This window comes from Aspergillus lentulus (assembly GCF_001445615.1).
Source record: "Aspergillus lentulus DNA, contig: Alt12, strain: IFM 54703, whole genome shotgun sequence".
Taxonomy (NCBI): Eukaryota; Fungi; Ascomycota; class Eurotiomycetes; order Eurotiales; family Aspergillaceae; genus Aspergillus; species Aspergillus lentulus.
Window position 1 is genome coordinate 2,996,968 of NW_028322115.1, and position 19,726 is coordinate 3,016,693.

Below are 19,726 nucleotides of genomic sequence, written 5' to 3' on the forward strand. Positions count from 1 at the left end.
CGTAATCCAATCTCAAATGTGATCTATCACAACTCGCAGTGCATTCCCCGATTGACACGGACCCCGACAACCAAACTGACAGGTATATTACGCGTACAGTATCTACTGCGTACTGAGTTTCCACTGAATTCAGAGACTTCCATCAGTTTCTGGATTAGGTTTCAAGGGAGCGTGCCGCTGTCCCCTTAGAACTTGGAGTTTTCCGTCCTTTAGTACGGAACCGAACTTCTACCGGGAGCACCTTACGTCCTTTGGTAAACGGTAGGTAATTATGGGGTATGAATGTTCACAGCTGAGTGCTGATGCAAGGCATTTGACGGCACAGGCCTGGTCTGATCGATCCCCGCAACCTACCTTACCGTGGTCCACCTAACCACAGCAATCGGGGTTAACTTCTCTCTTTGCCAACAGAAAACAGACAGCCTGATTCTCACTCTCGCCTTTGGCTTTGAGACAAAGGGAGAGGTAATACGGTGTCAGTGCTGACACTTTCAAGTCCAAGGCTAGCTCACACGGCACCATTTTCCCAAAACGGGCCTCTTACACGACGCCGCGTCGCCGGGAGGGATTCCCCCCGGCCTCTAGCGCCCGTAGCGGCCGGTTCGTTACACCAATCAGGGTACGGAGGTGGTAAATGACATGGATGAGGCGGGGCGCTTGTTACGGTATTTCGCATGGTTTTTGGGGCGGTTACTGCGCTGTTGTTCGTGCAAGACCACCCACACAAGGGTGGGAGGTAGGTAAAGGAAAGAATGCAGTATGGGACAGGGGGGCACTGTTCTTCACCTCGTCAGCTAGCCACTGATGAATTTGTGGGATGATGCGGCCTGCAGCTGTTCGATTTGGGATCTTCGTTCCTCAGTGTCATGGTTTGAAGCGTTGAGTCCTGTGGACTAACTCTCAAGTGGTCGTGGATCGTTGACTGGTTCCACCAAGCACAGGCGTATAGTTGAAGTTGATCATCTTAAAGATGAGGTGTTGGAGATTGTTTGAATGAATTATCAGTCTCAATACATATTGTAATATATACTGCATATGACCCTTGTTATCATGGCCTTGAAGAGATCAGGATAAGTCAGAAACGCCAGCGTCACAACGCCATGCTAGTCTGACGTTGTTAAATAGTTCGTAGACAGACAAGAAGGAAACCCATAACCGAGAATGGAAAGAAAGAAATAAATGAAGGGAATGGAGTGCTCGAGGGCTCGAGATAAATAGCCGCTGCAAAGGAATAAGACGCAAGAAGGAGCAAGCCAACCAAAAACATAGCCATGCTTTTCTCGCTCATAATGATAATGATGGTATCGATAGTCAAATGATATACTGCCCATAATGATGATAGTAACGCTGCACGACGCTAAACCCAATGAAAGTTTGGAGGTAGTTCTCATAGAACATTGTATGATAGGTGATGAGTTGTTGACCTAGACTCTGAGCCGACTGGAGCGGAAGGCCTTGATATCGATAGATTCCACTGAAACAGCCGAAGCGTCGTCAACTTCGATTTCGTCGGTGCATGAAGCGAGAGGTTTACCGCCCTCAGGTTCGGCAGCCGTCTTCGTAGGTGAGACCGTGACACTTTCCTTCTTCACGTCTTCTTTTAAAGACTCCTCAGGTTGCTCTGGCTTGAGATTTTGCGCTTCTTTGGTTGCTAATTCAAGTAGTGACCGGAAGTTCTCCACAACGAATTTCAATTCCGCCGAGCAATCTCCATAGCGCAGGAACTGGTAAGCCGCTGTCTCGCAATGGCTGTGTGCCAGTTCGAGCTGTCTATCTACCACATCAAAAACCGTTTCCTTCGGAGGAACGCGGCTTGAGGACGCCTCCGCGGGTGGAGGACCCCTGTTTCGCATGCTGCGGATATTGGTCAGTATGTCGCCATCAGAACAGTCAGCCTGCTCCAGAAGAGCTGGTGCTAGACGATTCTTCCTCGCGTCTGGGTTGCCCATGCGCGGTCGGAGCCCACCCAGGGAGATCTGTGACATCTTGCCTCGTCGCATATTGTTCCGTGCCGTACCAATATTCCGTACCATCTCCTCCAGAGACTTTTGCGTGTGGCCGTCGTAGTGGATGACCACGTTGTGTCGAATGCTGACAAAGTCCGCAGTCTCCTCGGCGGAGTTGATGGAAGGGGTCCCATCGGCACTGCGTTTTCGGGGATTCCCAATCAACCTAATCTGGGCTATCGAGGCTCCCGCTGCAGTGCTAGGGGTTCCCTGGGTCGGTTCGACCGAGGTACCGCGATGCTGGGACGAAGAGAAGATGTCATCGGTGCGAATGGAACAGACGGAGCTATTCTTACGTCGCCGGGGCCTCCCCGGGGCGTATTTCTTGTAAGCCTCGGTGTACTCGGCATGTTTCGCAGCAGTATAGGCAGCCAATTCTGAAATTTGATCGATCCAAGTCGGCAGGTTGTCGCACATGTACGTGAAGGCTCCTAAAGCATCCATTGTCGGAGCCATGGCTGTATGCTACGTCGGACACAATTGGGAGATTAAAAAAAGTAGAGAAATAAGGATGAAGGTAATCAATTGCCTCCAATCCTATTTAGAAATGGTATTTGAATAATCGTGCCGTCGTCAGTCGTGAGGTTCGATAGTGGCGAGTACCGTTGGTCGCGGTCGGAACCCGTTGGTTCCTCAGTATCCTCCCATAAGGCGGAGAAAATGATCACCAAAAACAGTAGAAATCGGGCGAGATAGTAGTGAGCGTTTGGTCGTCTTTGAGATTATTGATTATTGTACTCAATGACGGTACGGACACGCCGCAAATAATATCGCAGGATAGGAAAGGAAATAGCTAAGAGATGGCCGTCGTTCGAACAGAGTCGACGGTCGAAGGTCAAAAAAGAGATATGGGGAGGATGAGAAAAGAAACAGGGAGAATGAGACGGGTCGGGCCAGAATTATGGAGTTGAGTGAGCGGAGGCGGCGTATTACTTTTCGACAGAGAAGAGGTAACGTTACACGTGTATTACAGACGAGTTACCAAAGGTAGAGGCCGAACAACACCGTCAAGCACTCAAGGTACTTGTAGGAAGGGTTTGTTAGATAGATGCCACCATGTATCATGTATCCCGTGCAGCTGAGCGGTACTTTATCATTCCCCGAAAGTGAAGCCCGAGACTTGGCATGGGTCGATGGCTGCAGGAAGCCGCATTTGTTGTTATCTTACGAGTTACGCTACGGCAGACTTACAGGGATATATATTACGTTACCGCTGCATGAGCGACTGTCATACTCCGAGAACTGTCCTACAAAAGGGACAAAACAATCAAATTTAGGACTTGGGCTAAGAATAAGGACCCATACCCGACGGAAATTCCCTGCTAGTTTTCCTTGGCGGGTTGTCCTGACGTCTCTGTAAGATTACTAGGGTTGCCTTCAGTGACGATGCCTTGGAGTACTGCTAGGTACCTAATATTATTTTTTACCATTGCAGTATCTTTTACCGTCTCCACGAACTCAGTAGATACAAATATAATGCACGTTCTGCTGGCTTCTCGACTATCCAGAATACCCCTCCAACACCCATTTTAGTTGGGTTAACGCAAACCCAAGACGCTGCTGACGTTTCACGCTTGTCAAAGTTGCGGTGAACCGTCCGCTCGTGGATGGAAAGTTTGCGTGCAATTCGATATGCAAGGCAGCGGTTTCGTCTATCACAAGCTGCTGACTGCCAATCAATGCTCAACACCTTGTCTGTCTGCCGCCTGGAAGGATCCTGGAGAGTAAAGCGTGAACAACCTGACAAAACAATTGCATTGTTTCCCGCCCCGGATTCGATGATATGGGTCCTTAAAGTTGGCACTCCACGAAGTATGATATGCGTGGAGGGGTGGATGATCAGAGTGCGCATTGCCCGATGGGGTAAATGGATGCCATAACACGCCTGACTTCGATTCAGGCTGGAAGCCTTATTTGCTTCGTCTGCTCCACATCGGACTACTTGAGTCTCCAATTGCATCAGATAAATGGGTTCAGTCTAAGTAGGCATAATCAAGCAGCTCCTCGTACGAGGTACTCCGTGTCGACTTGAGGGCAGGATGCATTTGCAGGATCAAGGAAGACACAGAATTCTGAGCGATTGAGAGTATGAGACAACCATATGATGACTATCATTGACCGTTAAGATGACAAAATCAAGTGTCCGATCCGCATCATCACAGTGATAACGGCGAACTATTCCCAAGCAAGTCATGACACGTAACGGTTCCCGGACATAACAGGGATAGATGCAACAGACGCAGTAGTCACACTGAGAAAGCAAGAATCGACATCTGGTCGACGAGTGCCAGACTGTCGAGTTGCATTTCTCCTCAACGTCGGACTGCTGCCGAGCCGACCTACGGACATGAGTGGACATCCTGACACTGAGCCAGAACTTTAACAAGCCGAGATGTCAAACGGCTGACAACTGTCTTGTCTAGTTGTCTTGGGTAAGTCCACATTACTTGCTGATGGGCGGGAGAGCCCGTGGAGATGTCTTTGTTTAGTGTGAGTGTGACTGTACTACGTAGTCTCACCAAACATTAAAGTTCTCATAATAGTCTGATCTGTAACAAGCCAAACATGTTTGCTGTGCTGATCATGGTGGTACTGTGGGATTGTAATTAGACGGAGATCCAAAAAGACATGAAGTCATTATCTTGCTTAGATAGTGTGCAATGAGCATTGATTGCTCTTTGTTTTCCTATCCGTTGACCTTGACGTTGACGTTGAGGCCAGTCAGTTCCTAGGCACCAATTTCCGACTTGGAACAAAGAATGATTTGAAATTCATGCCTGATCATCTTCATGTGACCTGATCAATTCCTCTTGATTATTTCGCCCTTCTCTAGCGTAGGAATACAGTACTTTTGTCTCCGAGTGTCGCCGGGTTATTCTCAATCGGGTAATTGGTAAGACTTTCCTGTTTTGGCTCGGGCTTGGCAACTTGCTGGCCGTCCAGACCTCTCCAAAGGAGTCGACGAGGAAGAAGGATCGTCAAGCTACGGGTCTACGGCAAGATGATGGGTTGGATTATCTTTACGAAGTTTCACTCGTTCTTGGTGGTGTTGCAGCAAACGTAGTCCATCTACTGGATGCGAAATCATGCAGCTTCAGTCAATCAAAATCATCAATTCTCGCGCGGTATCGTCGGCTTCTTAATAAACCATTTCTGAAACTTCATGCGAAAAAGAGAAGCAAAAGCAGAAAAGCTAACCAGGGAAAAGACAAAGCTGTACAGTACATGCAAAGCGGCAAACAGCAGGAGCCGCCCTGGGCCCACAATTCCCTCATTCAGTTGAGCGAGAGACAGGGCCCGAGGAACAGGCTGCTGAATACAGAGTAAAAAACATCAACCCAACGCAGATACAAAAAGCCACACCTCGCCCATCCCCTGTACGGGAGGTCAAGGGGGCAGATACAGGAACCGACCAGACCGGCCTTGCGCCGCGCTCTAATTACAGGAACAAAAGAAACAGCTGATAAAGGTTGCCGACAGCCGCAAAAGCAACACCTTGCAGACCTTCACCAGGCATGAGAACAGGGAGAGCTGCTTTCACAGCCCCCTGTTCCACACCTCCACCCAATTGTCAAGTGCTTGCTTGGCAGCTTGGAGGGATCGAATCGCAGCGAGCCACTTGGTCTCGGCGTCCTCCAGCTTCTGCTGCAGCTCTCTGCTGAGAACCGCATGCACTGACAAATGGGCGGCTCCTTCCAGATTGTTCATCGGGAAGGAGGGTAAAGGCCGCGACCCCGGAGCTGTGGCGGGGGACCTGGCAGCGGCAGGTGCCACGACGGGTGCTGGAGTCGTGTTTGCCGCCTGCTCAACGGCTTCAACATCACGCTCCGCCTTTGGCTTTCGCCCCCGTCGGGTTCGCTTCCGTGGAGGGCTGGACGCCTCCACGGAGCCGGTCCCTTCGACGCTCACAGCGGCTGCGGGTTTCGATTCAGTCGCGCCCGAAGACGCTTCCTCCTCGACTTCGACAAACTTGCGTTTGCGAAGTCCGCCCGGGGCCTGCCTCTTTGCGACAGAGACACCAGCTTCGGATCCGGCGGGACGAGGGGCGGACTCCGTCAACACCTCCTCTTTTTTGCCCTTCAACCGGATCCAAAGGGGTCTCTTCGCTGGTGGGGGAGCCTGGTCCTCCGCGCCCACCGAGGCAGAAGGGTCGCTGCCATTGCCAGCGTCATCCCTGACGCCGACGTGTGCCTCTGCTTCCCTCTTCCGTTTTCGGGAGGGGACGTTGCCTTGAAACAGTTAGCTCATCCCGATCAAAAGAGAATGGAAGAGAAGGAAACGTACTGTCATCGTCTTCGATGACCTGACGGTGCGTGCAACGTATTTTTGACTTCTTGCAGTTGGCACACGCCGGCGTCATTTTTTTACCATCAGCGCCTTTGGCCGCTGATGGCTGGATGCGCCGCTAGATGATCGTCAGCATAAACGTGCCATCGAAGCAGAGAGCGAGTCGGATACTAACCTTGCGGCTGCGGGAGGGCTGTTCGCCCTCCTCCACGCTAGAGGCCCTCTCGCTCCCAGCGGCTTCCTCAGCCTCGGACTGGGGATTGGCGAGGGGCTCGACGGCATGGGCCGCCTTCGCACTGTGGATGTTTGCCGTGTCAGCCTCAAGCTTGACCCTGGCACAGTCGAGGCACATGCTGGTCACCATGCCGACGAAACCCTTCGCGCGAGGGGCCCCGCACTTGACACAGAGCTCGTCTGCTTTCTCGGACATTGTGATGGTCTTTGGAGCTGACCCGTGTTAGCTGAAATGTCGCCAACAGATCCGAGCGATCGACAGGTATCTCACCGATGTGATGTGGGAGCTGCGCAGACGACTTGTGTTAGCGAGCTGAAACGACGCCGGGACATCAAGAAATTGACCAGTTCCTTACCAGAGACGTAACAAGCAGAGCTTGTATGTATGGAAATGATTGATTTATTTTTGAGCGCCTTGACAATAGCTAAAGAGCAGGATATGGACGAATGATGGTAATGATGGTGATGATGGCGGAGAGAAGAAGCAGAGAAGGAGAGAAAGAGAAGGCCAGATGGGAGGGGGCTTGAATACTCAAGCGACGCTAACAGACAAGGTAAACAAGAGTGTGAATGTTTAACTGAGATGGATACACTGAGTTGACGCTGCTGGAGCGGAATATTCCATCTAAAATCAGCACCAGGCTCCACACTGAGAGGGAAACAGGCGAGACTGGGAGACTCAATTCACTGCTCTCTGGAAAATCGCCTCATCTAAGCCCGATTGGGATGATATATGCTTTTATCGACAGGATATTCAGGGCATGTCCGGGCCTGACCCGGAACTGGATCGTCCGGGTGGTGAGCATGGAGGGGTTGGGGAGAACAGAACATGCTGAAGCTTCTTGATATTCACTCGTCTGCTCTATATCTAGTAACAAGGAAGCACGCTAGGACAAGACGCCTGTCTATCTGATCAGCACAGCACAAAGAAGATAAATGAGAAGAATGCAGCCTATATTATCACTCAGTGTGCCATAGAATAGTTGGAACAGTGTATTGGACTGCCCACTTCGCTGCGCAATTAGACTAAATACTTTGTCTACGGCCATAGCTCAGTCTCTTCCCATTTAGCATCATCACTAGTCCCACCAACAAGGGTCCAGTTCCACCGCTGTGGCTTCTCATAGTCTGACAGGTCCAACCGCTCAACCTCATTAGCGCGAATGACAACCACGCGAAAGTTCCCACGAGCAACAGGGTCGTGTAGATCATTCAGCTTCTGACCAAGCTTGAGCTCGGGATCAGTGGGTACCTGCGATCTCGGCGTCCCAGGCGGAGGGTTCTTGAACGAACCTATACAACGTCAGCTTTCAAATATGCCGTAACCAAGCACAATGGACGAAAAACCAACCTCTAAGAACAGGCGTATGGTTCGCAAAATACGTCGTCACCTGGCTCTCCCAACTCCACTCCTTCTCCTTCCCCTCACACCCATCACAAACCCTCAACCCCTTCCTAATCTCCTCCCTGGCCTTTTCCTCTCCCTCCCCACCGGACGGATCCCCAATCACAAACGCCTCTCCTCGCACCCGCCACTGATTACCCACATCCTTCAACCAGAACACCGCCTCAACCACATTCCCCGACGCCTCCAGCTGCCCGATCTTCTCCATCCGCGCATCCGTCGTAAACGAGATCATCTCGCTCTCGTACACGGGTGGGTTGGGGCGCTCGTTCTGCGAGTCTAGGGTCTTGAGCGCGCTAGAGTGTAGTTCTGGGTTTGGGAACCAGCCTCGGAAGCCGCAGGTGCGCGTGCGTGGGACGGTTTGGCCCTTTGCGTCGAGGGCGACGGTTGTGATGTTGAATTCGGAAGTTGAGGACTTGGAGAGGTGGGATTGGAAGGTTGAGAGCCAGGGGGCGCGGGGTGGCATTTTTGCTGGTAATGATGGGTTTGATGGGATACTGACGGTTGAAGTAGCGGATGGGGATGTAGATGTATACCGGCGTCGTAGTTGGAGGGCTAGGGAGGAGAGACGTTTGCTATAGATGTTTGGAGCCAGGGTGTGGTGCGGATTGCGGGGTTTGATATTGATTGATGGGAGGTATTCTGTTCTTTGCCCAGCAGAGTAACGGGAAACTAGCAAGCAGGTTAGTTAATTGGAGTATCTATCCTGCACTGAAGCGTCAAGCCATGTCATCTGGCAGAATGATCCTCAACGACAGATACATTATTATTGATGACGTTTGAGGCCGATATGCAAAGCACGTGTTATCTTATCAGATTAGAAGTCTTGGCATCAGGCAGAATCCTCCTTCAGTCAGGCCGTTATCAATTCGGTTACAACGGCTGATGCGAGTCAACTAGTAGTTGCGTATTCTGTGCCGCGATGACCCTAATGGACTAATCTAGGTATACTCGACTTGAAGAGCTTTTGTATTGTGCTGCCGAGGAACACGCATAAATAACTCCGAGTAAAAGAGAACCCACTAAAACCACACATGTGCCTCATGCAGAGCCCTTCAAAAACATATTCGAACACATAATTCCCGTAATAGAACAAGTGAAACTCAACGCCGGTCCGCATTCACGTCTGCATCCGATTCTCATCGTCGCTGTCCTCACCGGCATCAAGAGCGCCTCCGGGTATCCGCCCTTCGTTCAATTCTTTCTCCAGTCTAGTAATCTCCTGGAGACTTCTCGCCTCACGGATCATCTTTTCGACCCGCTTCCTCTCCTTCTCGGTCAGCTTGACCCTAACAGCCTTGTCTGCCGGTGCTCGCTCAGCGCCGCCAGACGGTACATCAAAGGTACGAGATTTGATGCCCATAATCTTGGACGCCAGAGCTGTTGGTTCTTCGGCAGTACCAAATAGTTCCTTCGCCTTTGCCCGCTCCGCGTCTTTCACTTTCTGGTAGTCGAGGAATCGGACGCTTGGTATCCGCCAGATCACCCAGTATCGGTAGTGCTATAGACATCAGCAACTCTTCTTCAGAGGACGCGTTGTAGTAGCGTTAAACATCGAATCCTGGGTATGGAACGTGCGCGAAAAGGCAGGGCAGCTCACCTCTTTCCTTGTAACAGGGTTCTCCAGTAACACCAGATGAGTCAAGCGTGTCAAGTTTCGGAGGGGGTCCAAGTCCGCCAACTCGGACATATTGTTCGCCGTGAGGACCAGCGTCGTCAGGTTAGGGATGGTGGAAGCTATCGTCGGCTGAATATGCTTCACCCGATTGCGCGCAAGAAGGAGGGTGTGGAGACGAGGAAAGTAGGGGAAGTTCCCCAGGGAGGAGATATCGTTATCCGTAAAGTCGATCGCATCTTGGTCCTATTGCCAATAAGCATTATCCTACAACTAGCCAACGAATCGAGCCGAGAGGCTCAACGTTTCGAACCAAACATACCTTTGCAATACCCAGGTTTTCAATGGTAGGAATTTTGTGCCCTACATATTTCAAAAAAAAAAATCGATATCAATCAAGCTCATTACAAAAGTGTAGTATCTGCCCTTTTCAGGCCAAAGTGCAAAACCCACCTCGAAGATCTAGCTCGCGGTCCTTCAGCGGATTGATGTAGGAAAGGGAATTCTGAATAAGTTCGACGGTCAATCGCATTCCGGCGGTGGAATATTATTGCTGCTTCTCTATTGGGGTATCATGCACGCAAGTGATGCGCAGAATCGAACAAAAGGGAAGATGATAATTGAGATGACAACAAAGCAATTGAAATATATCGCAGAAAGCGGAGATTGAAGCCGAAGCTCTCTAGCGCATGGCTGAATTATTGAAGCAGCATTACCTCAAGATTTTGCCAGGCGGTGAGTTGACCAACTCAGCTTTCTAATGAAGCACGTGATGTTACAAGTGTTTGATTGAATCAAGAAATATCCAGCATTTTTGTTTATTATGGACGTGCTATATAAGTGATTTCGAGTCTATGATACATGAGACCTCATTAAAACGTATAAGCCAAATTCCTTCCAGAGAACGGCTTGCGAAAAGATGTCGGAACAAAAGCAGCAGCTATGTACTCCGGAGCACAAGATCATAATTTAATGACGAAGGAAAGTAGAAAGCAATTCAACATCTGAATCGCATCGAAGAGTGACAGGGAAGTGCAGGTCACCGAGGAAAGTTTTCAGATGCAGGAGACACGATGGAAACCGTACCGTAACGCCAAACAATATGCAGATTAAACAGTATGGTCATTAGTCTTGATTTAGGGGAGTCATATTGGGTGATCTGTGAGATCTCGTCGGACTGCCTGTCCTAGAGCGACGGCCGTTTGTGGTCGGCCCTAGTGCTACTGGAGCCAGGTGGTCCCTACTCTCCGTCCTCACGACCAACCCGGCACGATCCATGGCATTGACGCCAGAGTCGGCGGTGATTCCCAACCCAATGGTCGATGTGGACGAATTGTCCAATCCAAATTTGAAACTAGGTGTGGTTGGACCGCTCCAGGTTGTTGTTCGCTTCGGAGGCATGAAGCTACTCGAATCCGTATCCGAGGAGTGTCTTCTGTCCAGAGAGCCACGACCGGAGCCTACCACACCCAGGTCAAATTCATGGGCACCGTCTTCAAGAACGCGCTCGTATGAATGTGAGCTGCCACCGAAGAATGGTAGTTTGCCAGGGAAGGTTCTTCGCTTCCTGGGGTAGCTCGGATGAGGCGCACCTCCGCGCTTGAAGAGATTTTTGAACATGTGGTAACCTCTCAGTCGACGACTCCGACCGCAGAGGAAGAATGCAGCCATTGCAATAATAACCAGGAAAAGTAGGAATCCCGGAACCCTGCGCGAGGAATCACCATCAAAGAGCGCATCGTGCCAATTCGCAACGTGAAGCGACTCATTGCTGGGAAATAACTCGACGCTAGGATATTGGAAGTCATTGGGCACACCTGGAACATTGCTGCCAAAGCCAACCGGGAGTGTTTCTTGGGCTTCTTGAACTTCCACTGGAACCTCAGAGCATGCATAGAGCACCATTTTACCCAGTGTCCAGCTAACTTCGGTGGAGTGAATCTTGTGAACCGCTTGAAAAGGATCGAGGAATCCTTTCTCCTTGCCATGGGAAAGAACTTCCTTGGTTCCGTTGTGACCTGAACCAGTAGTATCCTCGAGACCCACGCGAGGGATACCGATGCCGTTGTGCAGCATATTGATGATCCATGAAGCCTTGAAGCAGACCTCGGAAGCCGATTCCCGATCGACCTTCTTTCCCCACGACTGTTTTTGTATACCCTGGTCGATGGCTTCCCAATCTTGTGAACAGAACTGTTGTACCCGCTGTTGATAAGTGTTGAAATCGTACGCTTTGTCCTTGTGCCCCATCTCAAAGATCTCATGCGTCGTATGCCAGTACTCGCTGATACCGATGAAATGATTCACATCAAAGTCAATAGCAGGGACATGCACTCCGTGAAGAAGGCAAGGTTCATCCGAACAGGGCGCATCCTTGTCCAAAAGCGGGTATGTTTGTCGCAAGCATTCATCGAATCGCCCAGTTCCCAGCAGAGATAACTCCGAAGTGTCGTCGGTCCGCAGAAATTTGCCATCAATTGCGGTTCGAAGCCCATTGGGGAGACAAGGGTCGGGAAGTTCCTTCGCGGTTCCGGCTGCGGTTTGTAGGGCCTCCAAATAACGTCTCCGTGCTTCGTGCACGCCAAATTCGAGCCAAGATGTCACAAAAACCCGATGCTCCTGGGTGGAACCGTCAATGTTTCGCAGGCGAAGTAGAGTCAGGTCATTCGCGTGTTTCTCGGTCTCGGTTAGATTCGGCGCAAAGGCAATCTGCGCGGATGCACCACCCATGTCCAAGAACCCATAAGTATGATGGCCCTTGCCATGATCATGTCCTTTCGGTTCATCAAAGCTGCCCAGCAAATAATTGGTCGCGATCCATCCGTAGAGTGCCTCCGTCACCCCTGGGATGACCTGAATGTGCACGCCGCAATCAGGAAGCAGAAAATCATAGTTCTTGCTGGCGTAGGAGCAGATCTGGTGTAAAAGAAGCTCGCGATCACGATTGGGTAAGAGTCGCATCCCAGCAGTGGCTAGTAGAAAGATCGGAGTATCCTTGATCTGATCGGCGGGGACGATCTTGCGCGCATGATCGAGGAGTTCCGCAAGATGATCGGGGCCTACTGCCTCGGGGCTGTCGGCGAACGATGACACGCCTATAACAATGCGATTGTCAGCGAGACGGATTCCGAAGGGAAAGTGCCGACATGTCCTCTGATATAACCTACCAGGGTGTATCTTTTTCGTCCATTCCGATTTTGTTTTGAGCTCCGGTAATGTTTTCAAGTCATCACTTTTAGCGTGCTTGCGAGCAACAGCGGGATCCAACCACCGATAGACATGCACTCGAGTCCCCTGTCTCAGTTGTTAGCAGGGAAGCAAATCTTTTCACAGTTAAGACGCTCACAGATGATCCCGCATCCAGGACGATGCCATAATGCCCTAATGCGACACGATAGTCAGCTGCCGCTTCAACAGCGAGGAACAAAGTAAGCTGAAAAGGGGAGTGGCGGCATACATTTGCCCATTGGTAACGTGGAGAAAAAGCCGATATTATGATTATATGCCAAGCATTGCCGCCAGATTGGCGATCTTTTGAAAAGCGAACGTTTGAGAAGCGACAACACTCAGTTGTGAACAGGCGTCGAAATTAAGCAATGCGACAGCATGCAACCGTAAGCTACACCGGGGGCGAGCGATGGACGACGGAGAAGGCGGGGAAACCGGGGGAGAAGAGAGACCAAGTTTCAGATGGAGCAAACGAATGGCCTTGCTTAAGCAAGCTAAAAACAACAGAACAAGAGGAGAAGAGGACGACGACGCCTAGAAGGAAGACGACAATGATGCGTACAGGGTCTATCTGGAGGGGAATGAGGGAAAAGAAGGGCCAGAAGAAAGTTACAGGGTAACGATAAGACGGGAACGGATGGCGACAGAACGCGACCACTCCCGTCGCCGATCGCCAGCGGGACCGTACACCGGAATACCACTAGTCCTTTATTAGAAGAGGTCTGGAACCATCTGGATATCCGGATTTCATGATAGTGACAGTGGTCATAAATTGCACTCATCGCAACCCGGATATAAGTTCCATAATTTCTGAGATATAAGCGACTGAATACAGTAGCATAAGGAACAACTCTCAACTGGACCCTGTACTAGTCTTTTCGAGAGTACGACAATTTCAGAAGACTTACGTACTCCAGGCCCAGCCTCAGACGTTCATGTTCCCATCTCCCACCCTCCTTTACAATCAAAACACTGAAAATAGCCCCGAAAGTGCGCTAAAGGGCACTAAACTTACGCACTCCGGCCGGATTGACGTAAGCTCGCCCCACTTTGCTGAGTTTGCCCGTCGAGTCATTGGCGGAACTTGACAACTTTATCTCCTGCAGTGAGACTGGCAGATAGCCTGATAGTTGACCCTGAGACATCCAAGTGTCATCCATCCACGGTTAGGATTCATCTATGCTATACAGAGTACATTTTCTAGAAGACCATGAATATGATTGGATTCAAGGTGGTCTTGCAAGGATTGCCCCGTCTGAGTTATAGCGAGTTATGCATGGCATCCGTTTCCAGTCATGAATCCCTGCAGATGGCAGTGTGCACGGCGTAGTCCTCCATCGTCCTCTGTTCAGGAACATAGTAAACTCCGAATTGGCTCTAGTCTACGTGCTGAATGGGATGCATTCCTCTCCACTCATCCCTCCGTGAGCCTGTGGTCCCAAGGGTAGCCCACACGGTAACACCCACTATCAACTCCACCCATAGGGTCATGTCAAACTTCAAAAACCCCGACCTATGGGACTCCACCTAAGTGAATAAAGCTAAGATCTCATTGTAAGAAATAAATTATCTAACCTACATTGCTTTCCCCGCGAGAGTTTCATCCTTTGAAACTGATGACCGTTTCGAAACCCCGATAATGGTTGGCGTTGTCACGGTAGTAGAGTTGTCCACTAAGCCCCAGTCTCCAATCTGTTCGTCAAAGAGCTGAGCCTGGTCAAGTCCGATGATCTCGGATTCCTCGTCGACCCGCAGGTTTAAACCGGGGATGAATTTGAGAATGTATAGCAAGACGCAGGAGACCACGAACGAGTAACCCGAAATGGCGCAGATTTCAGCCAGTTGGTAGCCAACCTGAATACCATTTCCATCAATAGCACCACTTGAAAATGTGAGCCCATCAAGAGAGGAGATATTCTCAGTTGCAAACAGACCCGTCAGGAACGCGCCGACGATGCCACCCACACCATGGAGCTTGAATACATCCATGCCCTCGTCAATATTTAGCCAGTCGTTGATATTCTGCAGGAGGGAGCACACAATGCTGGTGATGAACCCAATACAAGCTGCTAGCCACACGGACACGTACCCGGCAGCGGGGGTGATGCCCACCAGACCGGCAATGGCTCCTTCACAGGCTCCAACTACGGAGAATTTTCGCTTGTGTTTGATGTAATCAACCATAGCCCATCCTAAGATGCCTGTGCTTGCTGCCGTATTAGTGTTGAAGATGACCACCATAGAACGCACACTAGCATTGAGAGTTGAGCCGCCCTGTCATTGGTTAGCCCCGCGCCCTTCAAGGCAGACAATTGTTGATAATGACCGTACATTGAATCCCAGCCACCCAAAGCAGATCAGAACGGTTCCGATGAAGACCAAAGTCGTGTTATGAGGTTTGCGCAACGAAACCATGCCGGGATCCTTTCGCTTTCCCAGCACCATTGCGTAAGCCAGGGCAGCCCAGCCGGAAGCAATGTGAACAGGGCCACCACCGGCGAAATCCAAAGCTGGAAGATTATAAAGCCAGCCGTGGCTGCTCCATGTCCATCGCGCCACCGGGCAGTAGACGAGTGTGGCCCAGAAGAAGCTAAATATCAACGATGGCAGGACATTTCCACGTTCAAAAGCCCCACCGACGACAATCATCACCTGCCCTTATCAGCGTACGGGTCTCATCTGTCGCAAGTGTGCAGAGGCTCTCACCGTGCAGGCGCAGAAAAGCAGCTGATACAAACAAAAGACAATTTCAGGAAGCACTGCAGAACCCGGGGACGGCGCAACAAGGACATCCCTCATTCCAAAGTTCTTGAGAGTGCCAATGAACGGACCGCCGTCCCTGGAGTAAGTAAGAGAATAACCCCAGAATATCCATTGAAACGTTGTCCTATTCATGCTCAGTATCATCCAAGTAGTATGGTCTCAGAGAACGCACACTGCAAGGATCATCCAGGACTGGAAAAGCAGAGCCAAGGCAGATTTCCTGCGTGCTAACCCACTATAAAGCAGACCGATTCCAGGCAAGATAAGCCAGACAACGAAGCTGCAGGTCATGATATAGACGTAATGATACTCGAATCCGGCATACTGCGCATTCACATCGAGTTTGGTCGGATCACCACCTTCGGGTGTCGAGGCATTGTAGATCGGCTATCGTCCGTGAGCCGTCGTCAGTCATGTTCAATTCATAGCGCAAAACTGCATCATGAAGATTTGTACATTAACATACATCACTCATACTGCAGGGTGTTCGTCGCGCAGCTGCGCTTTCGACTCCCTCTTTCGGCTCGCAATCAAACAGCAATACAGAGATGCGTAGCGATCAGGGGCCCTGCAAAAAGGCTCAAGCGCGTTTATCTATCCTTGTTTCTCGAACTCTTGGTGGTTCTCAACCACCGAAAGATGAACCTTCATGCAATGATACGTACAGATCAAATCATGAAATTCATCGGGATAACTTACTCCAACAGCACAAGAAAGACGCTTATCTATTCGCGCCAAGTTCCAGGACGCCAACTTAGGCTCCATAATCATGATAACGCAGCATGAGTTACTAGATAGCAGGGCTCTGGTCTTGTTTCACTGCTGTTGCCAAGATGCAACGATGCCAAACTCCCAGAGGACGCTGATAAGGCATAAGGCTGCAGCTGATGCTCTTATCAACCCCGGATCTTTCATCTATCTTGGGTTTAGAGCGGTATCGGCCTGCTTGTAATGGGAAATGCAATGCGTGAGGGCCAAGGGCGATCATTGGTAGTAGATAACAGCACTCTATCGGGTTTGCAATCCGATAGGAATGTAGATTGGGGCTTTGGACCGATTTATAGGACAGGCCCGTCTGACCTGATATACATTAATAAGATGTGTCATTGTTGAATCGCCGACAATATATCCGCATATCAGTAGCAGAAAGATGCAGCAGTCCAATTTTGTATAACTGCACCACAAAGCCCAAGCCTAGGTCTGGAAGACATGTGCTATTGCGCGCTGATGCCTTTAAACAACCAGAAGGGAATATGGGCTTGGACTTACTGTGATAGCTCTTTATAAGGCAGGTAGTTCTTGCATATACTCAATGGGAGTTTTACTTTCTCTTGTTTTCCAAGACTCAAGTTCTTCGACGGCAATATTGTATTCCAGGAAGCCAAATCATCATTTGGGACAACGCGAGAGTAAGACAATGTCAATAATGCTGTCGATTCTCGAACAAATAGAACAACATGTTCAGTATGCTCACATCCATATAAACATGCAGTAGGTCACGATCCCAAATAGATCAGGCAAGTATGTAGGCAATAAATCCAGCGTTTCAAGACCAGTCAGCGCCGGTGTCAATTTTGCTGATTGGTCGTAGTGCATTAAAGATTCGGATATCTCCGGAGGATATGAGATACTGAAACCAGCTGAGGGCTTCTTGAACCAGTCCATATTCTTCGAATATATCAACGCAGAGTTTTCCAAGCCTCCTGATACTTGTGCCATCCTCAAAGCTTCGCGGAGGCGGTTTCGGCGACCAGTCCAAACCTGCACCCGCCGTCACGTTTTTGAGTATTTCAAGACATTCACAACATGGCTCTCCACATGCGCCGTGATAGTATATGTGCCATATCTGGCAGCCGTGTAGTGCATATACACCATGCATGCAATCGCATATCCGGCAGATATGGGACTGAATGCTGCTCGCTTCAGAGTAGCCTCCAAATATGTATGGAAGGGATCTTGTATACTTAACCCATATGTTGCTGAAACCCCGTTCTCATGGTTCCCGGCTGCTATGTGAGACCTCCAATCTAACAAGTCGTGTATGGCCGTCATAACTTCCGGTGAGACAAGTCCAACCTCCAGAGATTCTTTATCATATGTATAGCCATTGTAGGGTGAAGTGCAGCCCCCAACCGCTCTCCAGGCCATAGCTGCTTGCGGAGTGAGCTGATCACCCGTTTATGACATTGATGACTTGGCCACCACATTCATACACCCACCCAAGTGGCAAGGCAACGAGACGTACACGTGTTTCCAAACTGGCGAATGAGAATTTGGCGTAGTCATCACACGCAGAAATGGTGGGAACTGAGCCTGCTTTGACAGCTGCTTCTGGTTCCAAAAAGGCTGATAGACCAAGTGACAATGGCATAACACCAGATTCAAATAGCCCCACCACCAAGGGGCTGGGAGAAGGATAATATAGCGCGCCTAAGTTCACTCTGCCTGTACTGCATACATTTGACTTAACCCCTACAATCAATAGGATTCGCTTTCCTGATATCTGATCTTAAGCAGCCTCCTTAGATCCTTGTAGCACGGTGAAAGCTCATCTGGGCAATTCACTTCTCCCTGGAATTTGAGTATTTGTAACTATTGAAAATACCAACAGGAGCAACGTCGAAGTTCGTACGTACATGTAGATATCCAAAGATTATAGTCAAGGAGGGAGATAAGACATGTTGAAGAATATTTATACCTGCAAGTATGAGAACATAGGCGAGTAGTGAAGAGAAAGGAGGCACTGTACGAGTACTGGAGGGTTGCTCGGGTAAACATGATCGATACTGAGAACTAACCTCGCTGAACTTCTAGTACTACGAAGCAGAAGAATGTAGATGATGCAGGGTTCGAGCACATTCAGCATTTGGAGCACACACTTTTCCGAGTCACTCTGAAGGTCTATGTCAGTAGGGCAGAGTGGGCTTAAACCGTAGTAGGATATCCATACCAATTCCATTTTCCCACAGGTAATGGAGCCAACAAATGAGGAAGCATGTGAGCAACTTCCAGAAACTTGAATTCATTGTCGTTGTCTTTGCTCCCAGTCCCATCCTGCTTTATTCGCCTCTGGGCTTCTTTCTAATCAAGCAGTGCGTACTACCTAGGATGAAAGGTACAAAAGTGTAGAAATGGCAGCTTTGGCAAAAGCGAAAAGGGTAAAAGAAAAAAAAAAGCCAAATGGGACAGTCTCATACATACTAGACATGATATTACTGCAAAGAGGTGTTGTAATGCTTTGCTTAAGTGTTCATGATCCCGGGGTGATGCCCACAATATAGGGTATCATCGACTCATTCGTCCAATCAAGATCATTATCTGTTAGAAAATAGAATACCGCTATGATTACAGATATGAGACCCTATCCTGACTGGGATATAGTCTGGACACCCTTTTGGCCTAGTGATATTATTATTTTGATATTATCACATAGGACAGAAATGTCATGAGCTCAACGACCTTCAAGGCAGCACCCTCAAAATATCAAACAAGTCACTACAGCATGATCGCAAGCAGCCTGGTACACGATTAATCAGATTCTTGTAGGGAAGAACATGCGGTGCTGACTGTAGGGCGATGATATCACCTCCCTTCTGACCGCATACTCGGTAAAAGAATGGAGCAGGCCTAATTTGCTTATTCGGACTGTTCAATCCCTTTGTCAGCCCTATGTATCGTATAGAGGGTTCTTGGGAGCATGGCTGGCCGCCGCGGTTCTTAATTTGTCTAGCCAGCCCATCAAAGAGCATGTTTGATGCTAGGTGATTAAGGTAACATTTGGGGGGAGGGTAGCATAATCAGAACTTTTGTCCCATGGAACAGTCATGTAAGGCTGGCGTTATCAATAATGTAGAGACTATTCATCATCTTCCGCAGGATGTAGTGGCACAGAGGAATCTAGCGTCAGTGCTGCAACTTGTTAGCCTGTAACATGCAGAGAAGTCTAATAGGACATTTGAGTAACATAACAGCTAAGCAGCATGGCAAGCAGGGATGGAGTGTGTAGGACTTGGCCAAGTACTTGACCTTGTTAGAGTACAGAAACAATTTCGCATGTGCTGGATATGGAATGCAATCTGGAGCTCAATTGTATATGTACAACAATTAGTTACAATGCAGGGTGTATGTATACAGTGAGAAAAATATGCCAAATGGGGGGCAAAAATGGGTACAACAACCCTATGCTGT

At 49.5% G+C, this 19,726-nt stretch overlaps 6 protein-coding genes across 6 annotated transcripts; all 6 read right to left on the reverse strand.

Moving 5' to 3' along the window:
* Positions 1–1,424: 1,424 nt before the first annotated feature.
* On the reverse strand, positions 1,425–2,462 carry ALT_6909 (uncharacterized protein; the record flags this gene model as incomplete). Its single annotated transcript, XM_033559547.2, has 1 exon — positions 1,425–2,462. The coding sequence occupies one exon, from the start codon at positions 2,460–2,462 to the stop codon at positions 1,425–1,427; it is 1,038 nt and encodes a 345-aa protein (XP_033415438.2).
* Positions 2,463–5,543: 3,081 nt separating this feature from the next.
* On the reverse strand, positions 5,544–6,723 carry ALT_6910 (uncharacterized protein; the record flags this gene model as incomplete). The annotated part of the gene is made up of 3 exons (XM_033559546.2): positions 5,544–6,235; positions 6,291–6,411; positions 6,469–6,723. The coding sequence occupies 3 exons, from the start codon at positions 6,721–6,723 to the stop codon at positions 5,544–5,546; spliced, it is 1,068 nt and encodes a 355-aa protein (XP_033415437.1).
* Positions 6,724–7,566: 843 nt separating this feature from the next.
* Positions 7,567–8,398, reverse strand: ALT_6911 (uncharacterized protein; the record flags this gene model as incomplete). Its single annotated transcript, XM_033559545.1, has 2 exons — positions 7,567–7,820; positions 7,879–8,398. The coding sequence occupies 2 exons, from the start codon at positions 8,396–8,398 to the stop codon at positions 7,567–7,569; spliced, it is 774 nt and encodes a 257-aa protein (XP_033415436.1).
* Positions 8,399–9,052: 654 nt separating this feature from the next.
* Positions 9,053–10,079, reverse strand: lea1 (U2 snRNP complex subunit LEA1; the record flags this gene model as incomplete). The annotated part of the gene is made up of 4 exons (XM_033559544.1): positions 9,053–9,433; positions 9,533–9,793; positions 9,870–9,910; positions 10,001–10,079. 4 exons carry the CDS (start codon positions 10,077–10,079, stop codon positions 9,053–9,055), a joined length of 762 nt encoding a protein of 253 aa, XP_033415435.1.
* Positions 10,080–10,672: 593 nt separating this feature from the next.
* Positions 10,673–13,014, reverse strand: ALT_6913 (putative nucleoside diphosphatase (Ynd1); the record flags this gene model as incomplete). Its single annotated transcript, XM_033559543.2, has 4 exons — positions 10,673–12,642; positions 12,715–12,841; positions 12,894–12,928; positions 13,005–13,014. 4 exons carry the CDS (start codon positions 13,012–13,014, stop codon positions 10,673–10,675), a joined length of 2,142 nt encoding a protein of 713 aa, XP_033415434.2.
* Positions 13,015–14,350: 1,336 nt separating this feature from the next.
* Positions 14,351–16,013, reverse strand: ALT_6914 (ammonium transporter; the record flags this gene model as incomplete). The annotated part of the gene is made up of 5 exons (XM_033559542.2): positions 14,351–15,049; positions 15,107–15,427; positions 15,482–15,662; positions 15,711–15,925; positions 16,005–16,013. 5 exons carry the CDS (start codon positions 16,011–16,013, stop codon positions 14,351–14,353), a joined length of 1,425 nt encoding a protein of 474 aa, XP_033415433.2.
* Positions 16,014–19,726: the final 3,713 nt, after the last annotated feature.